The 23,252-nt window shown below is 24.8% G+C and overlaps 1 protein-coding gene across 7 annotated transcripts in view; it reads right to left on the bottom strand.

Moving 5' to 3' along the window:
- Positions 1-2,447: 2,447 nt before the first annotated feature.
- LOC111612373 (vesicle-associated membrane protein 3-like) overlaps positions 2,448-23,252 on the bottom strand; it is a 58,646-nt gene continuing 37,841 nt past the window's right edge. Inside the window, exons 5-8 of one of the 7 annotated variants that reach the window (XR_002754592.1) lie at positions 20,807-20,858; positions 5,480-5,749; positions 4,930-5,026; positions 2,448-3,136 (exon numbers count right to left, since the gene is read on the bottom strand). Coding sequence is in view for 3 of the 7 variants with exons in the window: in XM_023353577.1 (XP_023209345.1) it covers positions 5,697-5,749; positions 20,807-20,858 (105 nt within the window). In the remaining 4 variants the exon portion in view is untranslated. Of the gene's footprint in view, positions 3,137-4,076; positions 5,750-7,394; positions 7,466-11,438; positions 11,493-11,621; positions 11,754-14,335; positions 14,402-20,806; positions 20,859-23,252 lie in introns of those variants that run through there. The other 6 variants (XR_002754590.1, XR_002754591.1, XM_023353579.1 and 3 more) reach the window with 6 other exon arrangements.

Below are 23,252 nucleotides of genomic sequence, written 5' to 3'. Positions count from 1 at the left end.
GTCTTGGGATGTCTTTTTGATCGATCGCCACACTTTTCTTGTTTTATACAGTATAATTAAACCGGGAAGTAAAATGCTTCTGCACAAGGTTGTAAATGATACATTTTGCGAAGTAAAGTTCATTCTTAATTTTGTTTAAAGTATCTTTCTGCTTTCAAAAATAATGTTCTTATATTGCTGAGATTGATGCCATTTTTTCCTCTCTCTAAGACGGCTGCAATATTTCTAACTGAAAAAAGTTATTTGAGAATTTATAAGATATATTGGTAATATGCACAGAACATCTATTTATCTAAAAAATTTCTTGACAATTTTCATACTAATGAAATGTTTCCATACAAAAACAATTGTGAATGATTTCTACAGTCTATTGTTTGTAATTAATATTTCTATAAAATATTTACATATAAGCATTTGCCTATGACCTGTAGAATATAAGCTGAATATTTTATTTTTTATTTCTATTAATATTTGAAAACAAAATTTATTCTATCAGTAAAGAAGTAAATTAATTATAATAATGAAACAACAACACTGTTTAAATACAAAATAAAAACAATAAAAAATAATTACATTAAAATACTGATGGATCATTAAATTTGAGATTGTATGTAAATAAATAGTAAAGATGTAATTTTTACAATTAAATGTTAAAATTAACAGCAATTTGAAATATTAGTTAAAAGTTAATTTTATTTTAATAGAGATTTAGCTTAATTATTTATCTTTCAATTTTATCCACAGTTTTCATTACTTCCAAGTTTAACTTAATCTTCATAATCTTTTAACAATGGTATTAATACAGAGCAAACTAACTTTTGTAGAATCCAAAACTATTTTCGGTTTTCTGACTAATTATTGTAATACTTAAAATTATCAATTATTTTATATTTGTATTCTAGTATGTTTAATAATGCGGCAATGAGTGTACAAGGAGTACTAAAAATATTCTCAACAGTTTTCAAATTCAGGTAATAAAATCTGTTATTTTTATTCTGTATTGATTTTATCTTCAACAAATAACTGCTAACTTTTTATGTACTAAAAAGAACATGTTATAGCAAAGCATTTAATCAAAATTTCTGAGAATCAAACTGTAGTACTTATTATTTTGACAATAATCAGTTTTTTGGTTTAAGATATACAGTTTCAAATGCAACTATTTTATTTGAAAAAGCTCTGAAGATAATTTCTTTCGAACATGCAATAAGGTCTTGTTTTATGTGGGATCGTTATATTTAGATTCATGTTTTTGTGTATGGTGAATGATTGAGTTAATACGTTCCTAGTGCTACTGAATCTGACTCTAGTTAACAAACTGCACTTCTCTAACTTCTGATATTTCAAACAGAGAAATATCTAATGCTAACTGGTGAATATCCTATTTTGCATGCACTGGACACAATCTTTTTCTCAAGTAGTATACTGGATATAGTATAATAATATATTTGTATATTCAGAAACAGACTAAAACATTATCCATTACAGTAAAACATTTTAAACCCATTTTAACATTTTTCTGTTAACTGTAAAAGTACAGTTAGCAGAAAAATGTTAAAATGCCACTTAAGAGTCTATGCACGCATCTGAAACTACTTGGTGCAGAGCACAAATTTACATGAATTGTATTTTACATGATAACATATAACACATGTAAAACAAGACCATACTCTACTCACTTTGATAATTCCAATAAAAACGTTAAATCAAACTTTCATTATAAACAAATTATGAACAATAATAAACCTGAAAGTGAATACTTACAGTTCCAGAATATATGGAGAATAATTTTTATATTTTGCTCATTTTTTTTTGAGATGATTATTTACAATAATAAATGTTGCCTTAAAATATATATACAGGCTTCTGTTTTTTGAATACTCATAAATCATAATTAATATATTCAATTTTGTTTTCAGAAATAATAATATAGAATTTAAGTATTTTACAGATTATTTTTTGATCCTTCAGTATACACACTATTTCTATTGTTTTCACTGAAGGATCTGCGATGACTAGAAATGTGATTGACTGTTTCCGGTGGTATCTTTCTTCTCTCTGATAAAAGCTCTTAACAAAAATATTTGTGTTTTATTTTAATTTACATGCTTTTTTAATATTTTACTAGCAAAAGATTTCAAAATATTTTACTAGCAAAAGATTTCAATGTACACTTATTCATTTTCTAAATTTATTCTAAATCAACACTAACATTTATACTACAAGTAAATTGACTGATTTAATAGTGAGCTATAATTTTAAACATAATTTTGATAATTACTTATTTTGTTATATATGACTGCAAAGAGTTTGTAATTTATTCTAAATATTTCTTTGATATAAACATAATTCAAAAAATTTTTCAAAAATACCATTGAAAAATAAACATTACTTTAAATTTACTTAATGCAACATCTTAAACAAAAATATAAAATAACTGTCTAGAATCAAGTGTGTTCCTGAAGATTTAATAAAAATATAACGTGAACTTTTTAGAACTTTATTAATAAACAGTTCAACTACTAATAGTTTATCATTAATATAAATTTAAGCATCCATCAACATCTGATTTCTCACATACTTGAAAAATTCCACATTTTATTTACAAGTAATGTACACAAAGTAGCATGATTTTTATTAAAAGATATTTCAAAAAGCTCACATAATTAAAATTTCAACTACAGTAAAATTCTTTTCATCCAGTATTTTTACTTATAATTAGTATTATTTTGCAAACTATATGTTTATTATTCTTTCCAATATACGAATGCTGAAATTTATTAAGTCAATCAAATACTTAAATCACATAACAATTTGTTTTATTATTAAGGATTATTAATTTTAACATTACTCAGAAACATTTTTTATTATCAGAAGAGCATCTTGAGTCAACTGAGTCAGTTCAGGAGAATACTGTAGTTGATGAATCTCATTTAAACTGGCATCTTTATGATCTCATCTGTGCCAGATTAAGTCAGTGAATTTTACTATAGTTTCTTAACAGCTGTTTGAATGAAAGGCAATATATTAGTTTTTTGTTCAATTTTTAAAAAGGATGGACTGTCTTGCTATAATTCAGAATACACAATAATTCATTTAACCAACTTTATGTAGAATTATATGAAATTTTGTAGATCTGAAATTTAAAAAAATTTCACTTTTTTTTATACAGGAAGACCAAGAAGATTAGAAAAGTAATCTTTATAATAACAAAAAATTTAATTCTGAATAATTATGAAATTGTTAATGATCATCTCAATTGTTTGATATGTTATGTAATCAAGTATGAAAAATAATCTTTTGATATAAAACTTAAGATTTTGAATAAGCAATTGGCTGAACTTAATAGTAGCAACTACCATATCAACTGTGATAAGCTTATGAAACTATCAAGTCATATAGATTGTTACTCATGCTGGTGAACTAGATGCAAATGATCCTGAAGAAGCATTGCTAACTTCTTGGCCATGAAGCTAAATTTGCCATTGATGAAAAACAATACACACTTTACTCGGTAAACGTCTTTTCAGTTTCAAAGATTTTTAAAAATTGTGTTGTAGATTTATATACATGTTACAAGTATTATTAAAATTTAATAAATTGCCTTTTAACAAATATAAAATAGAATCTTAAGAAATTAGATTAATGTGAAACACAAAAGATTAATATATATATATATTAATATTAATTATTAAATTCAGTGAGTGTAAAATAAGTATAAATAATCTATAAAATGTATAAAGAAAGTTAAATTTAAACAAAGAAAAATAGCTATGATGTAAAGAAATGTGCAATTGATACTTAGTATATGTAAATTCATACTTACTATTATTGTTCTGAATTTTTCTGAAAATATCTTTAGAAAAGCTACAGATACAAAGATTATGGCAAGACCAATTCAATGAGGTACAATGAGAGAAGATAAGACTATACACAATCTGTTTATTTATTTATTTATTTCTCACAATAAATAATATTTATTGCACAAATATCTTAGTTTAGATTTTTTTAATTATTATAGTTTATTATGTTTAACAGTAAATAAACTTTTTATTTAAAATTCATTATTGTTCTTATTCAATCCATAATATTTATGAATATGCAATATTTCTGTATGTATTTGTCATATTAAAAAGAATAAATATAAACCTGGTTTTCTGCAGTTATTATAATTTTAGAAATTATATATAAATTGACTTAATTCATTTGTTAAATCTATCAATTCACTTCAAATCTGTTCTTTAAGATTGTTATTACAATAATGTTTGTTCTTCTGATTCAAAATTGCTTTATGCAAAAGAAAAAACAGCATTCCAAATCACCATCAAATCCATTGTATGTCTTGCTTACTCTCCTAGTACTGTACATTTGAAGATCATACCTCAGAAAGCCAAGTCATATTTGACATCTTTGTTTTGATATATGAAAGAGATGGACAGTCTCATTGCACTTCACTGTATTATATCTTGCTCTCTGCATGCCCAGAGTCTAAGGATACTAGTATTTTTCTACCACAGATGATATCAATTTGTAATTTGAATTCAATGAAATATTTTATCATTGAAGAGGAATTTCAAAGAAAAAAAAAACACACACATTTCTTCAAAATTTTTAACATAGATATATACATTTCCACCTAAAGCACAAGTTTGCAAGATGACAACACTTTTGAATACAACTGAACACGAGATTTATACATTCAAACTAAATAGCCATTCTAATAATAGGATAAACTATTTATTATACAGTATTATCTAAATTGGTCTTTCAAAGAAATATTTTTATACAAACTAGCTTCAATCAATCTGCATGATTCTAAAAATCTACTTTCTAGTATAATGTCAAAATAAAATTAGATACATTTTACACTAACTGCACATATAGTCTTTTGATCAATTTGATCACAAAATTGTGTTGTTTTATACTTACATATCTTCTTAACACATTGAAAAACAGAGAAGTAACTCTTATAAGCTTGTCATTTTTATATTTGAATTGTTTTCTGAATCTTGTTCAACTTCAATATCTAAAAAACAAGATCTTTATAACAATTATCTGCTTAAGTTTTAAGCTAATTTTAATTAGCTTGAAGCATAATTAGCTATACAATTTTAAAATAATTAAATAATAAAGTTAATGATACTTTATTTCAATATTATGTGGCAAGACACTTTTTGATTCTAACAAAAAATTTTTTGAACAAGAACTAACATTTCTTAGTAATACATAGTTCAGTAATATACAGCACCTTATTTCCATAAGCAGAAGTGTTTCTTTGCTTTCACAAATTCACAAATCTAATGATAACTTCCAATTAAAAATGTTAGTCTTGCTTAATAAATATTTTTGTTGGGATTAAAAAGATATCTTTCTATTTAATTGTTGTAATAATGTAAAATATAGATTCTTAAATATTCAAAAAACAAACATTTGAAACTATTTCTGCTGCTAAAATATGAGTCTATAAAATAGAATTTACCATATATAGAATATATATTGCAATTCAGTTCACATCTTGTTACTCAATGAATTTGCTTTAAATCTTCTAAATTCTAATGAAATTATTGCAAAATATCTTGTATTGCAGTCAGTATTATATTTAATAACATCATGCAAGTCCATGCTTGTCATCATATGTGTGGAAACATTATATATATTTACACATGCATTTAGTTACACAGATCATAGGTAACAATCTATAATGGTGTTAAATAATTTCCAAAATACATCCAATCAATCCTGGATCCTCCTGTAAGACAAGAAATAAAGTTTTATTCACGAATAAAATGAAATTATTCCAAACAAGCAGTGGTATTTAAGCATCAATACACTGTTTTGCATCAGTATTGGTCTATTTCAAGTCCAAGTTAAATTTGATTTGATTCCATTATCAGTCATAAAATAAAACAGTAATAAAATATTAAATTATAATTACAATACATGTAGTTTTTATTTTACTGAATTATTAATATTTTACTTCAAATCATTCTGTTTCTTATGAAAAAGACTTAGGGGGAAAAAAACAGGATAAATATATTTAGAGACAGACTTTCTCTGCTTTATTATACTTTAGAGGTTCAGATTTTATAATCACCAACAATAGTCTTTTTATTATTCTTTTTAATCCAACAACATTATATCAATTTTTTTCTTGTTTAACAAACTATATTTCTATGCAATTAGGATATAATCACAGTGCACAAAAACAAACACTATCACAAAAATGTAAATACTGTATTCTTACAATTACACTATGTATAAGTAGTAAAAATAGAAAAATATAATAATAAATAATGTACTATAACTATAATCACTCACAATGCACAATAATTTCATCAATTTCCAGAATTATCCAAGACACAAATTTCTGTGTATATATTTCTTTTTTGATGCTTATTTTTTTATGATCAGAAAATTAAATTTTATTAATTTTACAGAGGAGGCTGTCTCTTTTCTTCTATCTAATAAGAGGAAGCTTCAGACTTTCTTACATACTATTCTACGTTGTGAATACGGAAATAAATATACAAATATGCAGAAGCAACTTGAATATATATAATATATATATATACTGTATACGTATGTAACTGAATGTGTGTATTTAGTATATATATATTTAAGTATACATACGTACATACACAGTATATCACAAGTCAATAAATATAAAATAATAACAACAACAGCAATAAATAATATTAAAAATAAATACTTGAATAATAAATAAAATGACTAGTTTTAACATTGATCAACTGACACAATAACAAACAATTCAACAATGCAAAAATGTGGTAAAATATTACAGTACAATTAATGTACTCTTCCATTATTTATACCACAATTTTTCTTATCCAACATTTGGAATGTGATCAAAATCATCGAGTTTGATACTCCATATTTTATGTCAAGATAATATATATGTATATATATTATTTCGATTCAAAATGTTTGCAGTTTAGTGCATTTTGAGAACAATAAAAATGATACATCAACAAAAAACAATTTGATTAAATAAAAATGTGATAAATGTAAACATCAAACGATATTCACTTTACATCTAACACGGTTTATATCTAAACATTTAAAATTCACATACATTTTAAAGGCTCGCATATTAATGAAACATTTGATTTATTCCCTAAATATAAATCACTGTATATTACCAACTGGTAATAAATTTCATTCTCTTCAATTAATGGTTTGGTAACTGAATAAAAAAAACAAAGTTATATGCATAGTTACAAGGGATAATACTTCTTATTAACAATTCCTAATTATAAAATATTATGATGATTTTCTTTAGTTTCTAAGCCCAGAGAAAAAATGGAATGTGTTTTCTTGTAAAATAATATAGCATTTGCCACTGGTTTACATGAGAAAAAGCTGCTTAAAACTANAAGTGCAATCAATGAGAACAAGGATGTTGCTTGAAGACTAATCTAACTACCATATTTGGATACTGCCCAGACTGAAAGAGAAAAAAATAAATTTATAAATTTCAATTTCATATGATTATTTCAAACTAAATATTTTATCATTAAAGATATAGTTTCAAAAAAATCTTAAAAACTAGCACACAGAAAATTTTAAGGATTCTTATTATTTGAAATTCAGTAACACCTCACTAATACAAACACAATATATACATTTAAAAATTTTTTTTACATATGCTTTTATAAGAATTTCATGTATACATGTATAAATTTACAAATACAATAGTTTTAATCAAATCAAGAAAGAAATGGCACCGAATTTATCCGAGTTAATTTTCAGCTACAATTTTATTATATTAAATAATTATTAAAATATGTACAGTGTTACCATTTGTACACATTTTATAATTAGAATATTGAACTGATTAATTAGTAATTTAAAAAATGTGGTATATAAATAATAACAAATAAATCAGCACAGACTATAATTCAAAATTGCTATGCTTCAAACCAGGTGGTGGAGGTATTACCAGTTGTGCTACATTTTGTCAAACTAGATATATTTTAGAAAAAATATGTAACAGATTATTTTCTTAGCTTGTAAATAGACTTGTTCACAGACTTTCTAATGCATACAGCTTCATATAATTTCCATACTGTTATTTATATATTTGTGAAATATATTTAATCACATCTAAACCAAATTTTAATACATTATAACTAAAAATAACTAGGATAAAATCTGATAGTATCTGATTCTTGATTTGATTTGCATAATTTTATTTTTATGTTTTCTGCCTTGTGTCATTGCGCAAACTTGATTAACCTGATATTCAAGATGAACAACATTCAAACTAAACTTAACAAGTGAAGATGAGATTAAACTTTATATTACTAGTTTGCATATTATTATAGTATATTATGTTAGTAATTAGTGTACTGGCAGTTATGGAGTATGTTGATACTCGGTATGGCTTAAAGCTTTCAGCTAACAAGGCAACTGTTGGAATGTCTTTTAATAAATATTAATAAAATTTAGTTAATAATTACATTAAAAGTATACAAACTCTATATTAGATTTATAATATTCACTAAAAGTGTTAGTACAACATTTAATTGCTATTAACTCTAATTAACACTTTTAGTGAATATTACAAATCTGATATAGAGTTTGTATACTTTTAACGTAATTATTAACTAAATTTTTTTATTAAAAAAAACTCTTAACAGTTTCCTTGTAAGTTAGAAAAAGTGCATCCAAACCATCAGAAGCCTATGAAGTGCACTTGTGGTTTGCAGCCAGAAAAGGTTGTTGCTCATCACTGATATAAAATTGCAAGATTTATTTTATTGTAAAGTAATTAACTGGAGGAAAGGTGAAAGTGAAAAAATATATATATATATTTCTGCTTTAGGAAATGCAGACAAAATGAATTTTTGAGAATGTGACAAAATGATGATGATATCTTTTTAAAATCTTATTTTTTCTATATAGATTTACTGTTATATTTCAAATTAAATATATTTTATGTATATAATTCAATAATTAATAATGTATACAAATTTAATTCAGTAATTCAACATACATTTTATATAATATATATACTAGCAGATGAGCCTGGCGTTGCTCGGGCAAAAAATAACAACAGCAAAGATTAAGATTATTAGATTATTTTGTACTTCTAACCCTTTTACTATATTATAATACAGTATTTGATTTATGTTTACAAAGATTATCTTACATAAGAGTTTATCACACTGAGTGCCCAATCTAACACATTTTAAAAATTCTTTATTTCTCTACTGTACACATTTCAAAAAATTTTTTAAATGTGTTAGGTTGGTCATTTGGTGTGATAAACTCTTACATAAGATAACCTTTGTAGTTATATAGCCAATCTTACCTGTTTTCATCGGGTGCAAGAATTCACTCCCTTCTTCTGAGGCTAATTAGAAAATTTTTAGATGGGTCTAAAAAAATGTTCAATTTCCCGCAAAAATGAAAAAAAAACCGCGTCTAAAATAGTACAGTAGAAACCGAGTTCTTCAGGATAATCCTTAACCCTCTCCCTCTTTCCCACAGGGAGGAATTTAAAAAAATCCCTTAGTGTACAGTACATTCTCGTGATGTACCCTAACTGTGTACCAAATTTCAACTTTCAACTCCTAAGCGTTTGGGCTCTGCACTTATTATTATTATTTATTATTATTATTATTATCATCATCAATCCATCTCTATTATATTNGTCTTTTAAATCAATTATTAAAAATAAAATAAATCTGTAAATCAACATACAAAATCATTTAAACAAACATTTTCAATCTTTTATATGACCATATCACAAAAAAATTTATATGCTTTATTTAAATCATCAATAAACAAACTAAAAAAACAAGACAATGTTAAATAAAGTACAGGCATATCCACAAAACTTGCTCGCGTTAAGAATTTTTCAGTAGAATGTCTCTTGGTCTTTAATGCCCAAATTGTATAGATTATAAATATCTCAATACAACATTTTTCTGTTGATGTTTATGCAAGAAAATTTTTTTACAACTCAAAAATGATGTGCAGTCTCAAGTTAATTTCAAACACTATTGACAGAAAATCAGAATCATGTACAGACCTTTTAAGAAGTGCATTACAGTATGTACAAAACAACTGTACGTCGAGAGTCATGTTAACTATTTGATGATCAAGAAGTTATGATTTACATCCTAAAATAATAGTTTGTTAGTTATATAGGGACATTTTATGATTTTTTAATTATGTATTATAATTTTTATATTAAAATAACAAGAAAAGGTTGATAAAAAGCATTTTCATGCAGAACAACTGATTTTTGGGAACAAATTACTGATGTTCAGTGGAGATACCTGTATACTTTAACAGTGCAGTGTAACCTTTTACAAATCTGTTTTCAACAAATTTTATCCATATAATTTGAGCTTTTCTGTTCTAATATATGAAATTATTTTATTAATAATACATATACAACTATTAATATTTTACCATTACTAAAATACTTACTTCAGGAAACCAAATCTTTAATCAAATTTTATAAAATATTTTCATCTTGATCCAGAACAACTTCAGCTTACAATTCATATAAAACGATTATATAATTACTCTTTAAAATCTTTTTTTAAAGAATGATGATACTTATATTCATTTTATTTGAAATGTAAAGCTGGAGTTGTCCTGGTTCAAGATAAAAATGTTTCTTAATATTTGATTAAAGATTTAGCTTCCTAAAGTAAGCACTCTAGTATTGCAACAAAGTGCCAGAGATAATGAAATAGTTCACAAGAAGTATTTTAACTTTTTGTTTTACATTTTAGATTTGATAGATGCTATCAGAAAAATATACAAGTAGATATCTTGTTTTCTTTAGTATTGATATTCTAATCCAAATAATGATCAATGTTACAAAATAAATTATCCAGATAACTAGTAGTTGAAATAAACAATTTTCATTATCATACGAGTTAATCAAGAAATTTAAGATAATAAATTTGGAGCTATCATCTATTGTAAGGTAAAAATAATTTGGAATATGTATTAAAAATGCCTTAAATTAACGTAAGTAGTAATAAAAAATTTCTTTTCTACTTTTACTCTTATTAAAAAAAAAGTACTAAATTGATACAATTATTAATTTTGATTGAAAATGTTCTATACATTTGATTATACTAACTTTTTATTTTGATACTAGTTAAATGGCCATAATTCTTTTAAAGAAAATAATTATTGAAATTTCAAAACACAGTGAATTTGTTTTATTTCCATTTATTAATTTTTTTTAAAAATGTTCTATACATTTGATTATACTAACTTTTTATTTTGATACTAGTTAAATGGCCATAATTCTTTTAAAGAAAATAATTATTGAAATTTCAAAACACAGTGAATTTGTTTTATTTCCATTTATTAATTTTTTTTAAAAATTTATTATACATCAAACTATTTAAAGAACAAGGAAATTTTTTTACTTTCCAAATTTCTTCAGGTTAACCACTAAACCATCTGGTCATCAAAGTACTTTGGTTAAAACAACATACCTTTTTCAGGTAATAGAAGTATTCAAGTAGAAAATACAAAAACATGAAAGAAAAACAAAAACTGTATATTGATTTTCATAATTTACGATAATTTAAAGAACTAGTGTATAATTAGTTTAATGTTCTTACACTAAAAAGTCATGAGAGGAGAAAAAATCAGATAGATTAATTATAGATAAATCTTTCACTTCAATATGCATGAGACAGAGGAGAGAGAATGGCAATTCATCTGTTCATGCTTTGATTTAGCATCTTCTTATTCTATAATATAATGCATATTGCATAATTATTTTGCACTAATTATTATAATGAAGAGATTATTTTAGAGTTACAATATCAGATATGTAAACAATTAGAAATTAATATAAAAATAATTTTAAATTCAAATCAAAAAGAATTAGTATTTTTTTTTTTTATTTAACAGTTTGTATGTTTCCTAAAAACACTATAAACATATAATTTATCTTTAACATAATTAATTTCTAAATGATAAAAATGTTTATTTTTCTGTAATTTATTTATTCTGAAAAGTTTAATTTTGAGGAAAATTCTTTTAAATCAAAAAATTATATAAAAAGAAATATTTGAGTGAAACAAATATAAAATACAGTAGAACCTTGCTTAATGAGCATAATTCGTTCCAGATTCTTACTCATAATGCATAACCCTTGTTAAGCAAAACAATTTTTCCCATATAAATTAATGTAAAATAAGATAATGCGTTCCACGAAGAAAAAAAAAAAACACTCAAATATTTAATGTATAATGTTTATTCAAAAAAATTTATACAATATACATTGTTAAGGAGCATGAATCATCTTTATTTTTTTTTTTAGCATGAAATAAACCAACCTGGAATTCAAATTGCAGAAAAATAAATAAAAAAAATATGTCTCAAACAGCCAAACAGTATGCCAAATNGCCACAACAACGCGTGGCGGGGTCTGCTAGTTACTTAATAAAAATAACAAAAAAAAATATATATATATAAACACACACACTTATTATTGTCTGTTTGCATTAAGTATGGTTCTCTATCAATGAATCAGTTTTGTTTCTCACTTGAAAATGCTAATATCACTTAAAGTGATTTTTAAAAAAATATTTAATAGCTATTAATCATTAAGTTTGTATATATTTATAATGTTAAAATCAACAATATACTATTTTCAGCTGCAATATTAAGATCAAACTGCCCCTATGATTCATTTCAATCATAAATATGCTTGCAGTTGTAAAAGAAATAGGAAGCAAACAACCATTGGATGCTGTTAATTAGTAATAATAACAGTGGAACCTCACTTAATGAGCAAAACAAATTGTAAAAAATTGCCTCAATGAGCGATGTTTTGCATAATGAGTGATGAAGAGAGGGAAAGTCCCGAGTTGTGCGCATGCACTATCAGTCTGTTTAGCACTCCTTCTGCTAGCATCTTAGTGTCGCTTGTGATCACATATTTTTCCAAACTTGTGTTCACACATATTACTTTTAAACATAAACAACCATAGCCCGTTATATAATAAACATGCCAAACGATATGCCAAATTCTTGAGCTATGTAAAGGCTATAATTAAATATTAGAAATTAATTAATTTGACTAGAGGTAGGCAGTTATGCTGCCATCTAGTCAAATTAATTAATTTCTAATATTTAATTATAGCCTTTACACAGCCCAAGGATTTGGCATATGATTTGGCATGTTTATTATATAACGGACTATAGTTGTTGATGTTTATATGTAATGTGTGTGAACACAAGTTTGGAAAAATGTGTGATCACAAGTGACACTAAGATGCTAGTGGAATAAGTGCTAACAGACTGATGATGGAACGTGCGCATAATCCGGGACTTCCCTTCTCCTCATCACTCGTTATGCAAAATGTTGCTTGTTAAGCGAGGTTCCACCTGCACTGTATTTAGATATAGTTCCAAATTCCAAAATATAAAAATAATCATAATAAAAAAGTTTCATAGTTTATTTATTTGTTTTTATTAAAATTCTTTACATATATCTAATTATAATTTAATATTAACTTTTATATTTAAATGCATAAAATATTTCTTTTTAATGATTTTGATATTTATCTCCAATTTTTTACTCAAATGTAAACCTCCAGTTTATCTGAACTTTTTGGGCATTTGTACTTTTCCAAATCAAAATAAGTATTTATTGCAATAATTCTATTAAATTTCTAGCCAAATTCTTCTGTTATGTAAATTAAAACTTAAAACCATTATTATTTCAATAGTTATGTAAAATTACACAATGAATAACAAATTCTTTAAAAAATATTCATAACTTGAAAATAATTTGTAAAATGATAAGTTTATAAAATATATATAAAGGGCCATTTATCAGTCACCACTATCTTTGGTAAAGATTTATTTTAGTTAAAAAAGAATTTAATTTAAATGAAATAATATTGAAACTATACAATATATTAATATATTTACATCCAACAAATTTAGAAGTAAATTATTTCCTTATTTTTTTCTTTAATCAGTTTGATGTATAATTATATCTTTAACAAATTGAATTATTAGTTAATACACATAAAAGATACACTTACATTGCATCATTTTCAATATGTACTGAATCACAATTTTTATTTTTTTTTTCAATTTCTTAAAAACTATTTTGTTGTTCTTTTCATGTAAATGAAATGATTTAAGTGTAAATTTATTTAAAAAGTTAATTTTGTTAACAAAAATAAAGTATTAGTGTTATTATTTTCAAAAAATTTTCCCCTTACAGAAAAAAAAATTATAAAAATTTTTTAAAGATCATATTGAAGTTCAAAGAAATAAGCCAAATCAAGATACCAATGTGAAAATTAATTACCCAAATGTTTTCAGGTGTAGTATCACCCTTCTTCAGGGGTCTTCAAAAATCACAAGAAGAAGTAAACTTGAAATAGACAGGAATAAATAATGTGGTTACAGAAATAAAATACATTATTTTAAGGATAAGAAAAACGAGCAGTTGCAACAAAAAGGATATAATGTATGATGTGTAAATGGATTATAAAAAGGGAAATATAAGTCATAAAAATTTAGTGTAAAATCATGCAGAGTATAATTATTTTAATACTTTTCAGCTTATATAACATAAAACATAGAAAAGAAATAATTGCTTTTTACATAATTTGTAGATATAACATATATATTTAATACATTAGCACTAACTTCTTCAGAAAAATCTGAACTGAATTAATTTTGTTTTTATTTATATTTTAACTCAAATGTGATGTTAAAATAATTGTTATACTGTATTTATGTACTATAATAATACATTAAACACTTTCATACAAATATAAAATTACAGTATTATTTAAATTTGCACAGAATGATTTTCATTGTGTCAAAGAATCGTTAATGAATTACTTCCAATTAAAACAAAATTCAGAAAATTTTTACAATAAATTTCAAAGATAATTTTTAAAACAAATTTTGTCATATCTGAAGCAAGAAATAAGAACACAATGTTTGATTTTTACAATATTTTATTCATGTATGACAAAAATTCTACTTTTCCATTAAGAGTTATTTGATGATGATAACCAATTTAAATTTAGATTCAAAAACTAATCATTTCCAATATACTAAATTGGATTAATTCTTATTAAACTTCTTATTAAAAATCAAGATATATATTTTATTATATAAAAAAATGTTTGAAAATAAATTCTAGATTAAATTTATAGTACTTAAGAGCTGAAAAGTATTAAAATTAAAATAGTCAATTATATAGATAAATGATTTGAAAAATTTAAATATAGCAGAATAAAAGTGTAGATTAAAATGTGAATATCTAATTGTTAATAATAGATATATAATCAAATATTTCATAAAACTGCACACAAAGCATGTGCTTATTATATATATTTTAATAAAAAGTATTAACAAAAGTTATTTATAAAGAAATTAATAGGTTGAATATTGGAAATGGATAACTGTATCTATTTCCTAGCAAAATTTATCTGTGAATACTAAATTTTCTTATATTTTGATTATTCCTATCTATTTGAAGATATCCTGCATTTTTATAACCAAAACTGAAGAAACTTATGCATGTATACGAGTCTAAAAGATAATCAGTTGGTTATAAATTTACAACATAAACAGCAATTGTTATTCCTTAAAAAGTGATTATTTTTTTCTGAAATCATAACATGAATAGAAATTTTTCTATATATTTTATTAATTGATATATTTGATACACTTTTGCAATTTGATATTACAAATGTTAGTTTTCAAATTTTAAAGTATACAAATATACACATTTTAGCTCTTAATATGTTAGTCATACACACGAAAATTAATTATTAAATCTAATAAGACATTTATTTTTATAATTTCTTTATTAGAGTATGTAATTCTTCATGACTTTCTGTTAAATTTAAACTATTACCAGTACTTTACTGTCAAATTCAAACTATTGTTTCAGTTATGTTTCTGAAGTATCTTTTATATTCATCCAATTATAACTATATTTTTTCTCTCTCAAAAATTTGGAATAGTAGAACAAATTCATTGAAACAGAATGAAAATGGCATAAAATTCACAAATACAAAATAATTTACTTAATAAAAGCATTTTCATTTATTAATGTTATCAAACAACCTCTATTGCAATACTCATATTATCATCAAAATTAAAATTTTAAAGACATATATATTCATTTTTACTTGCAAATAATCACCAATTAGTCATTAAATTCACAATGTCACTAATATTCTTCTGATATATAGTTATACTAAATTTTAATTCATATTGGAATATATTCTTTTACATATTTTTTATTTAATTTGTATCAGATAATTTATATATCAGTATAGCCAGTGTATAAGTCAACCTCAAGATTTTCAGCTCAAAACTCTGGTAACCCTAAATCCTTTGTATAAGTCAACTTGTAACATTCAGTTAAGATTTCAGTAGGATAGAAGAGAAATATGGTTATGGTGTAAAGCAGTTTAGGCCATAGCTATATGATACACAAGTATCCCTCGTACAACACGGTACTTCTAGAACACAGTTTCGCTCTAACACAATTTGAAAATTGGGGATATCACCTGTGCAACATGACTTCCAGTTTCACTGTAACACAGTTTTGGAAATCTTCCATACAAAATTTCACAATTTTTAAGTGTAAAACTTAAAAATTGTGAAATTTGGTTGTAATGAGTAAACTTTGTGATTTGATATTTTTTAAAACTCAAGCAAGCACATGTGTTATCTCAAATTTGCCCATGGATTTTAAAATATTGAAATTTTCAAAATTATTTTGTACCTTCATCAGGTTTACCTTAATGAAAAATGAGGTCAAGGAAGAAAAATTGCACTATCAATGAGGTATCAATTTCCTATCAATGAGGTATCAGACTTTCAGACTTTAGCCCTTAACACAGTCACTATTTTGTTTTTATACATTAATTTTGGTATTTAGTAAAGTTTATTTAAACATTTTTAGATAATTTCTATTAAACTTTTTTTTTAAACTGTAGGTAAGCAATAATTCATAAAACAATGAACAAAATATGGTGGTATCTTGTTACTTGAACACAAATTCTGGAAAAAACACTCAGTACTTGACTGAACAAATGTGACCCTCTAGAAAAAATTTTTTATGATAAAAATAAAAAATATGAAAATGTTGCTGATATTTCCAATCAAGATCAACAAAAAGTTGAGATGATGATGATACCTCATAAAAAGAAAACGCCCTTGTTTAACTAATTAATATTAATACATAATACAGTACTTTTAGTTGCGTGTTAACTAATTACTGATTGGAAATAAATTATTGATTGCTTTAATAGATATACTAATCTTAGTAATGAAAAAGAATAGTGTACTTTTGCAACTTCTGGAACGTAACCCTATGTTTTGCATTAGTCCTTTCTTTCATGTAGCATGGATTCGCATAACACAGCACTTTTTCGGAACATAACTACCATGTAATGAGTAATACCTGTATATACAGCAGACTTGCAATCATCTAACCCACAATTATCCAGCCTAATCAGCCATGTCAAAGTTTTTTTTATAAACAAAAAGTACAAAACAATATATTTTAATTATATTTCTACAATTATTTTGTATTTTTTTTTATTACACTACAGTATTATTAAATAATAATATTGTGTAAAAATATGATTGCAAATTTTTCATAAAATTTAGTTATTTTGTAAATATTTTGTCATGGTAATTGTGGGCATCTTACCAGCTTCGTTTTGCTGAAAATTTTGTATTAAAATATTATTAAATGTACTATAAAAATTACAAATGAAAAATAAACCACAAAGGACACATTGATGTGTTTGATTGTATAGGAAATGCCTTATCTTCAATTTCCTTGTTATCCAGCTTCATAAAAAAGTAATGTGCAAACAGGCTCCACCTATCACTACCAACAAGCAACTACTAAAAATCTTCAGTTGTCTTGATAAGAACTCTACATCAGCTCTATTAATAATCACAGTCAAGTCAAAATCAACACCTCAAATAAAATGTTAGTTTACAAAATATTGCACTATGACAGTGCTACTATATTTACTATATGATAGTGGAATTTTGGAGAACATCTTTGCTTACACTTTGCCATTTGTATCAATATTATACAGCTGGTGTATCAGCTGCTGTAAATAGCATACTAAACTTTTATTATTATATTATACGTTCATTTATACTAAACTTTTATTATTATATTAATTTCTAAGTTAAATAACTTCACCAAACAGTAGTTGAAAATATTTGTGATTGTCAAAGTTAAAGTAAATGACATACAGTAATTTTTTTTATACGCACTGTTCTACTTGTTTACCACTCTGGTAAATACAATAGAATCCCAGAACATTAACTCTCGATAACTCAACATTCCATAAAACTCATTGTGTCATTAAAAAAAAAAAAAAGACATGTAATCTAATTTTTTTCTCTATAATGTACACTAGGATCAAAATAAATTATTGTTATTTACTAGCAACACTTGTTAATAGTATTGATTCCATGTGTCAACATAGAATTTAATCTTTTTTTCCAAGATTTCACTGCAAAATGTCACCATGCAAATGTCACTAACTTCAAAGTAACCAATGAATAATCAATAGTTTTTTAATAAAAATTTAATTAGAAATAGAAATAATCACTGTTAGTAGTTAATAGTGACATGGACTTGTGTATATAATACCTATACAAAAATTCTATTATTTATACTATCATCATTGCTATCCCTAAAACTCTTCATTTTTGGTAACTCATCAGCTTCTCAGTCCTCATTAAGCTTAATTATGAGAGTAGGGATGGGTAGATGTAATATGTTGTTTTAGCATTCATTTTGCCCAGCGTTAATAACCTTAATATTGAATTTCAAGCTGAGTGCTTTAGAATACACAAACTAAGGCATTCAATTGAGAGCAGTGTTAAAGTTATCCTTGGTTACTTTGTCAAGAAAGAAGTAATCAAGAATCAGGATCTGATCAAGATCAATTTTAGTAATCAATCAGTTTATCTTCATCTAAATGATATTTATCACAGAGCCAAAGTAGAAACTATTTATATTGAAAATGTCTCCAAAATAACCGATAAATAGATTTATAAATTCCAAGTTGCAACATTAAATTTTAATGTGAAACTGATCAAAGAGATTTTATCAAAGTGTTTGATAAAAGAACTACTGTATCTAATAAACATTATTGTAAAGATATTATTCTATGCCCTATTCAACTGTCCAAGGTGCTATGGGCAAGGAATTAGTTTTCACAAATGACAATGCCCCCATATCATACAGCAGTATTAGATAAACTAATAAAGAGTAAGGATATTTATCAAATGGACTGATCAGTGCACTCTCTAGATTTGAATCCCACAGCACATGCATAGATGGTTTGCGAACATACACTTGTATTGCTAAATGAAATTCACTACACCTCAATTTGTTTGTAATCTGAAGGAGGAGTGAGCAAAATTACACAAGAACTCTTGAATCACTCAGTGCACAGTATGACATAATGGTGTGAGAGTTGCATTTACTGTTCAGGGTGATCATATCCTGTACTAAGAAAACAATAATGTATCCTGTTTAGGAAATAATGGAGTATCATCATCACAGCATTTTCAAAAACAAATTTTTTGTAAAAGATGTAAATTCAATTTACTGTTCAATTTAGCTGATCCATAAAAAAACTAAAACATCATGTATCATAATATGATATAGCCTTAAGTTTTGGACACTTGTGTATAATTATTAATATATGTTATTTAATCTTTAAGCAAGACTATTTACTATAAAATATAATATTACTATATAATATAAGTCCTCATGACTATTTCTTAAGTTATGACTACAACTAAATGAGTAACAAACAAATTCACTCAAAAGACTATTTTGTATCTTATAATTAATTCAGGATGAAGCTTACGCATTCATGTTATTTAATGAAAATTTTATCATTCTTATTTTTCCTCAAATGAAAAAAATAACATACTCTTACAGTGTGAAAAACTTTAATTATGCTATTTCATTCTGTTTCATTTTTATATACTCTGTTCTACTATACATACTCACTGAGATACATCACAACAGTAAATTATAACAAATACTTAAGAATTTATTATTATAACAGTCATTTTTTTAACACAGTAGACTGGCATTACCAAAATTACAAATAAAACTTGCTTTATTATATCTTCACATAAAAAATATTTTATCAGTTTTAACTAGATATTATTTAGACCAGTACTTTATAATTTAAATTTAAAGTAAATTTAGAATACATGTTAATTTTTATATTAAATTTCTGATTTTATAAAAATACAACATTCTTCATTTTTGAAATTAAGTTTGAATTTATGCTATTCTTTTAATACATATTTCCATTATCATTCTTCAGAATATTATATTCTTATAAAATACACATATTTTGATACTTATTCATGTTAAATGTATCTTATAAAGCTAAAGATATTTCTATTTAGCCAAGTGCAACATGGTTAATTTTCATTAGTTTTTGCTAATTATTAATACTAACTAAACAAATTTTTAATATTTTGAAGTAATATTTTTTACTAGTTTAAAATACTATTTCATTACTTCAAATTACTTTATGCTTTAAAAAATATTTTTACCATATATTAAAAAAAATTTTAATTAAAAACAACTTAATTGAAAGATGACAATTTATGAGTTATTTAACAATTTGATATATGAATAAACAAAATTTTAAAAGCTGTGATGTAAAAGCATTATAAAAAGTTTTTCATTAAAACATATCCAAAAATATTTAATTCAAACAATAATACTTAAGTTACCTACCTACAATAATCACAACAATCACAACACCTATGCCAATCATTATAGCAAGCATCTGAAAAAAAAAATTAAAAGGTAAAGTAAACAGTAATAAAATTCAATAATCAATATATCCAACTCCATATAATAATGAAAAAATTTTCATATATTAGAAAATTCCATACTTTGAATAATGCCTATTAAAATTGAGAGATCAATAAGAGACAAAGTAAATCAATATTAGATATCAAACAGAGCAATTTTTCAATAAAAAACTGAAACTGCTATTTTAAAATATTTTCCAATAAGTTTTTATAGTTAGTAGGTTCTCAGTGTATCAACTATTATGGGAACCCTTGTAAGGGTTGATGTTAACTAATAGTTGATTTTATTAAATATTATGCACTTTGGCTTCAAAGAAAGTTACACTAAAGCCAGACTATCTACCAAATTATCAGACTATGATTAGGCTAAGTTAATAATTAGATATGAAGTAACTTGTCCAGAGGTAGGCAGCTACCATTTCACAATAATTTTAATAATTATAACAATGCTGCAAAGATATGTTAATACTCTTTATTTCAATATACATATCATTGTGAGACTGCAATTTCTATTCCAAGAAAAATTTTTTATTCAAAAATCACAAAAAAAATTGCCAAAGTAGTCATCAAATGCATATAACAAGAAAGATCTCAGGTATAAAAAAAAGTCATTTAAAAACCTGTTTAGATGACTAAGTATGGCTTTGTAAATGTATTTGACTAGTTTATCAATAAAAGTAAATACATCTTCAGAATTTTATTCAGTTTTAATAAATCAATGAATATAATCAACACAACAAGAAAGTTTTTTGAAGTAAGAATTGCTTTATCATACCATCATCAACTTTATCAATCATTTTCTTGATCATTATTACCTGCACACACTTGTTAAAAACAAAACTCCCTAATATAAATGTACAATAAAAGTATGTATAATACTTTCATATGATTTGTGTGTTTTCAGATAAAGCTGTTTAAACTTCCTGAAAAGATAAGAAAAAACAAACCCTCAAATTTTGAATACAAAAATCAGTTAAATTTATATTTTATTGAAACTTTATGAAAGCATTAATACAAAACTCAGCACTGTTATATATGAAAGAGACCAAAGACTGCTTCAAAGATGCAAAACTCATAAGAGCCAATGACGTAAAAGAAATACACAAATGCTAAGCAAGATTGATATTAATACAAATCTACTTTATATAGCTAATTCAAGTAATTTCATAACACAATGAATTCATAATAAAGATTACAACAAATTGTTTTATGAAGAAAACAATTATTTGAAAATGTCAACACTATCATATTTATTTTTAAAATAATTTCTTTTAGTGTCAAAAAATTATTCAGAAATATTCAATTAATATATAAATTACTACATTATTTTATAGAAAATAGTAGTCAGTCTGATATAAGCATAAGCTTTTAGTCTGTTAATTTCTTAAATACTGTAGTGGTAAATAACCAAATGAACCTGCTTACTTTATGGTTATAATTATCAGACTTATCAAACACCTCTTCAATTTCTGTAATTAATGCTTAATATCCTGAAATGCACTTTGGCTTTTTTAATAGCCTTCTTCAGCTGGGTTACATATACAAATCAACAATATAGCTTGTGTGTTTTAATTATAATATCATATTGTCAAACTGTATATGCAATCTGGATGAAGAGGGCTATAAAAAAATATCAAAATGCATTTCAGGATATTAAGCATTAATTAAAGAAATTAGAAAAGTTTGTGATAAGTCTGATAATTATAACAATAAGGTCAGCAGGCACATATGATTATTTACTACTATGATAGTAACCAGTGTTTAATATTTACTATAATCATATTTTCTCTTTATTCATTTACATATTTAACTCTTTTTCTATAAAATTTTTTCAAAAAGTAAAGCACATCAGACTAACTCATTTCCTTTCTTGTTGAGATACCAGCTATATTCCAATTAGAAAATTCTTGAGAATTCCATAATCCTGCATCCGCAGATGTGTAGGAACGCTACCAGTAACTCAACAATCCAAAATTATGGTTTAATTATGTTTATTTCGGTTGATTACATACATAACTAGCTCCATTTCACCAATACATACAGCAAATGACACAAACCGATACAGTGCATTAGATACAGGACATATTTTACCAATCTAATTGGTGAAATATGTCCTGTATCATGTTCATGCACTTTCATTTTTTAAGGTGACAGTCGATTCAATACAAAGTAAGATACAGGTAACCCCCATATAACGTGGCACTTCTATAGCATGGATTCACTCTAACACAGTTCAAGAATTGGGTAAAATCCTCATACAACATGAAATGTAATAAAGGCTGCATTCTTTTATAACTCTGCGCGAACATTCTAATTGTTTTCGTGGCTACTTTGAATGCTCTTTCAACAATAATCCATTTAATGGT

Source organism: Centruroides sculpturatus, unplaced genomic scaffold (assembly GCF_000671375.1).
Source record: "Centruroides sculpturatus isolate CEXI.00-Female unplaced genomic scaffold, Cexi_2.0 scaffold1577, whole genome shotgun sequence".
Classification (NCBI taxonomy): domain Eukaryota; kingdom Metazoa; phylum Arthropoda; class Arachnida; order Scorpiones; family Buthidae; genus Centruroides; species Centruroides sculpturatus.
This window is presented reverse-complemented; position numbering and strand designations above follow the sequence as displayed.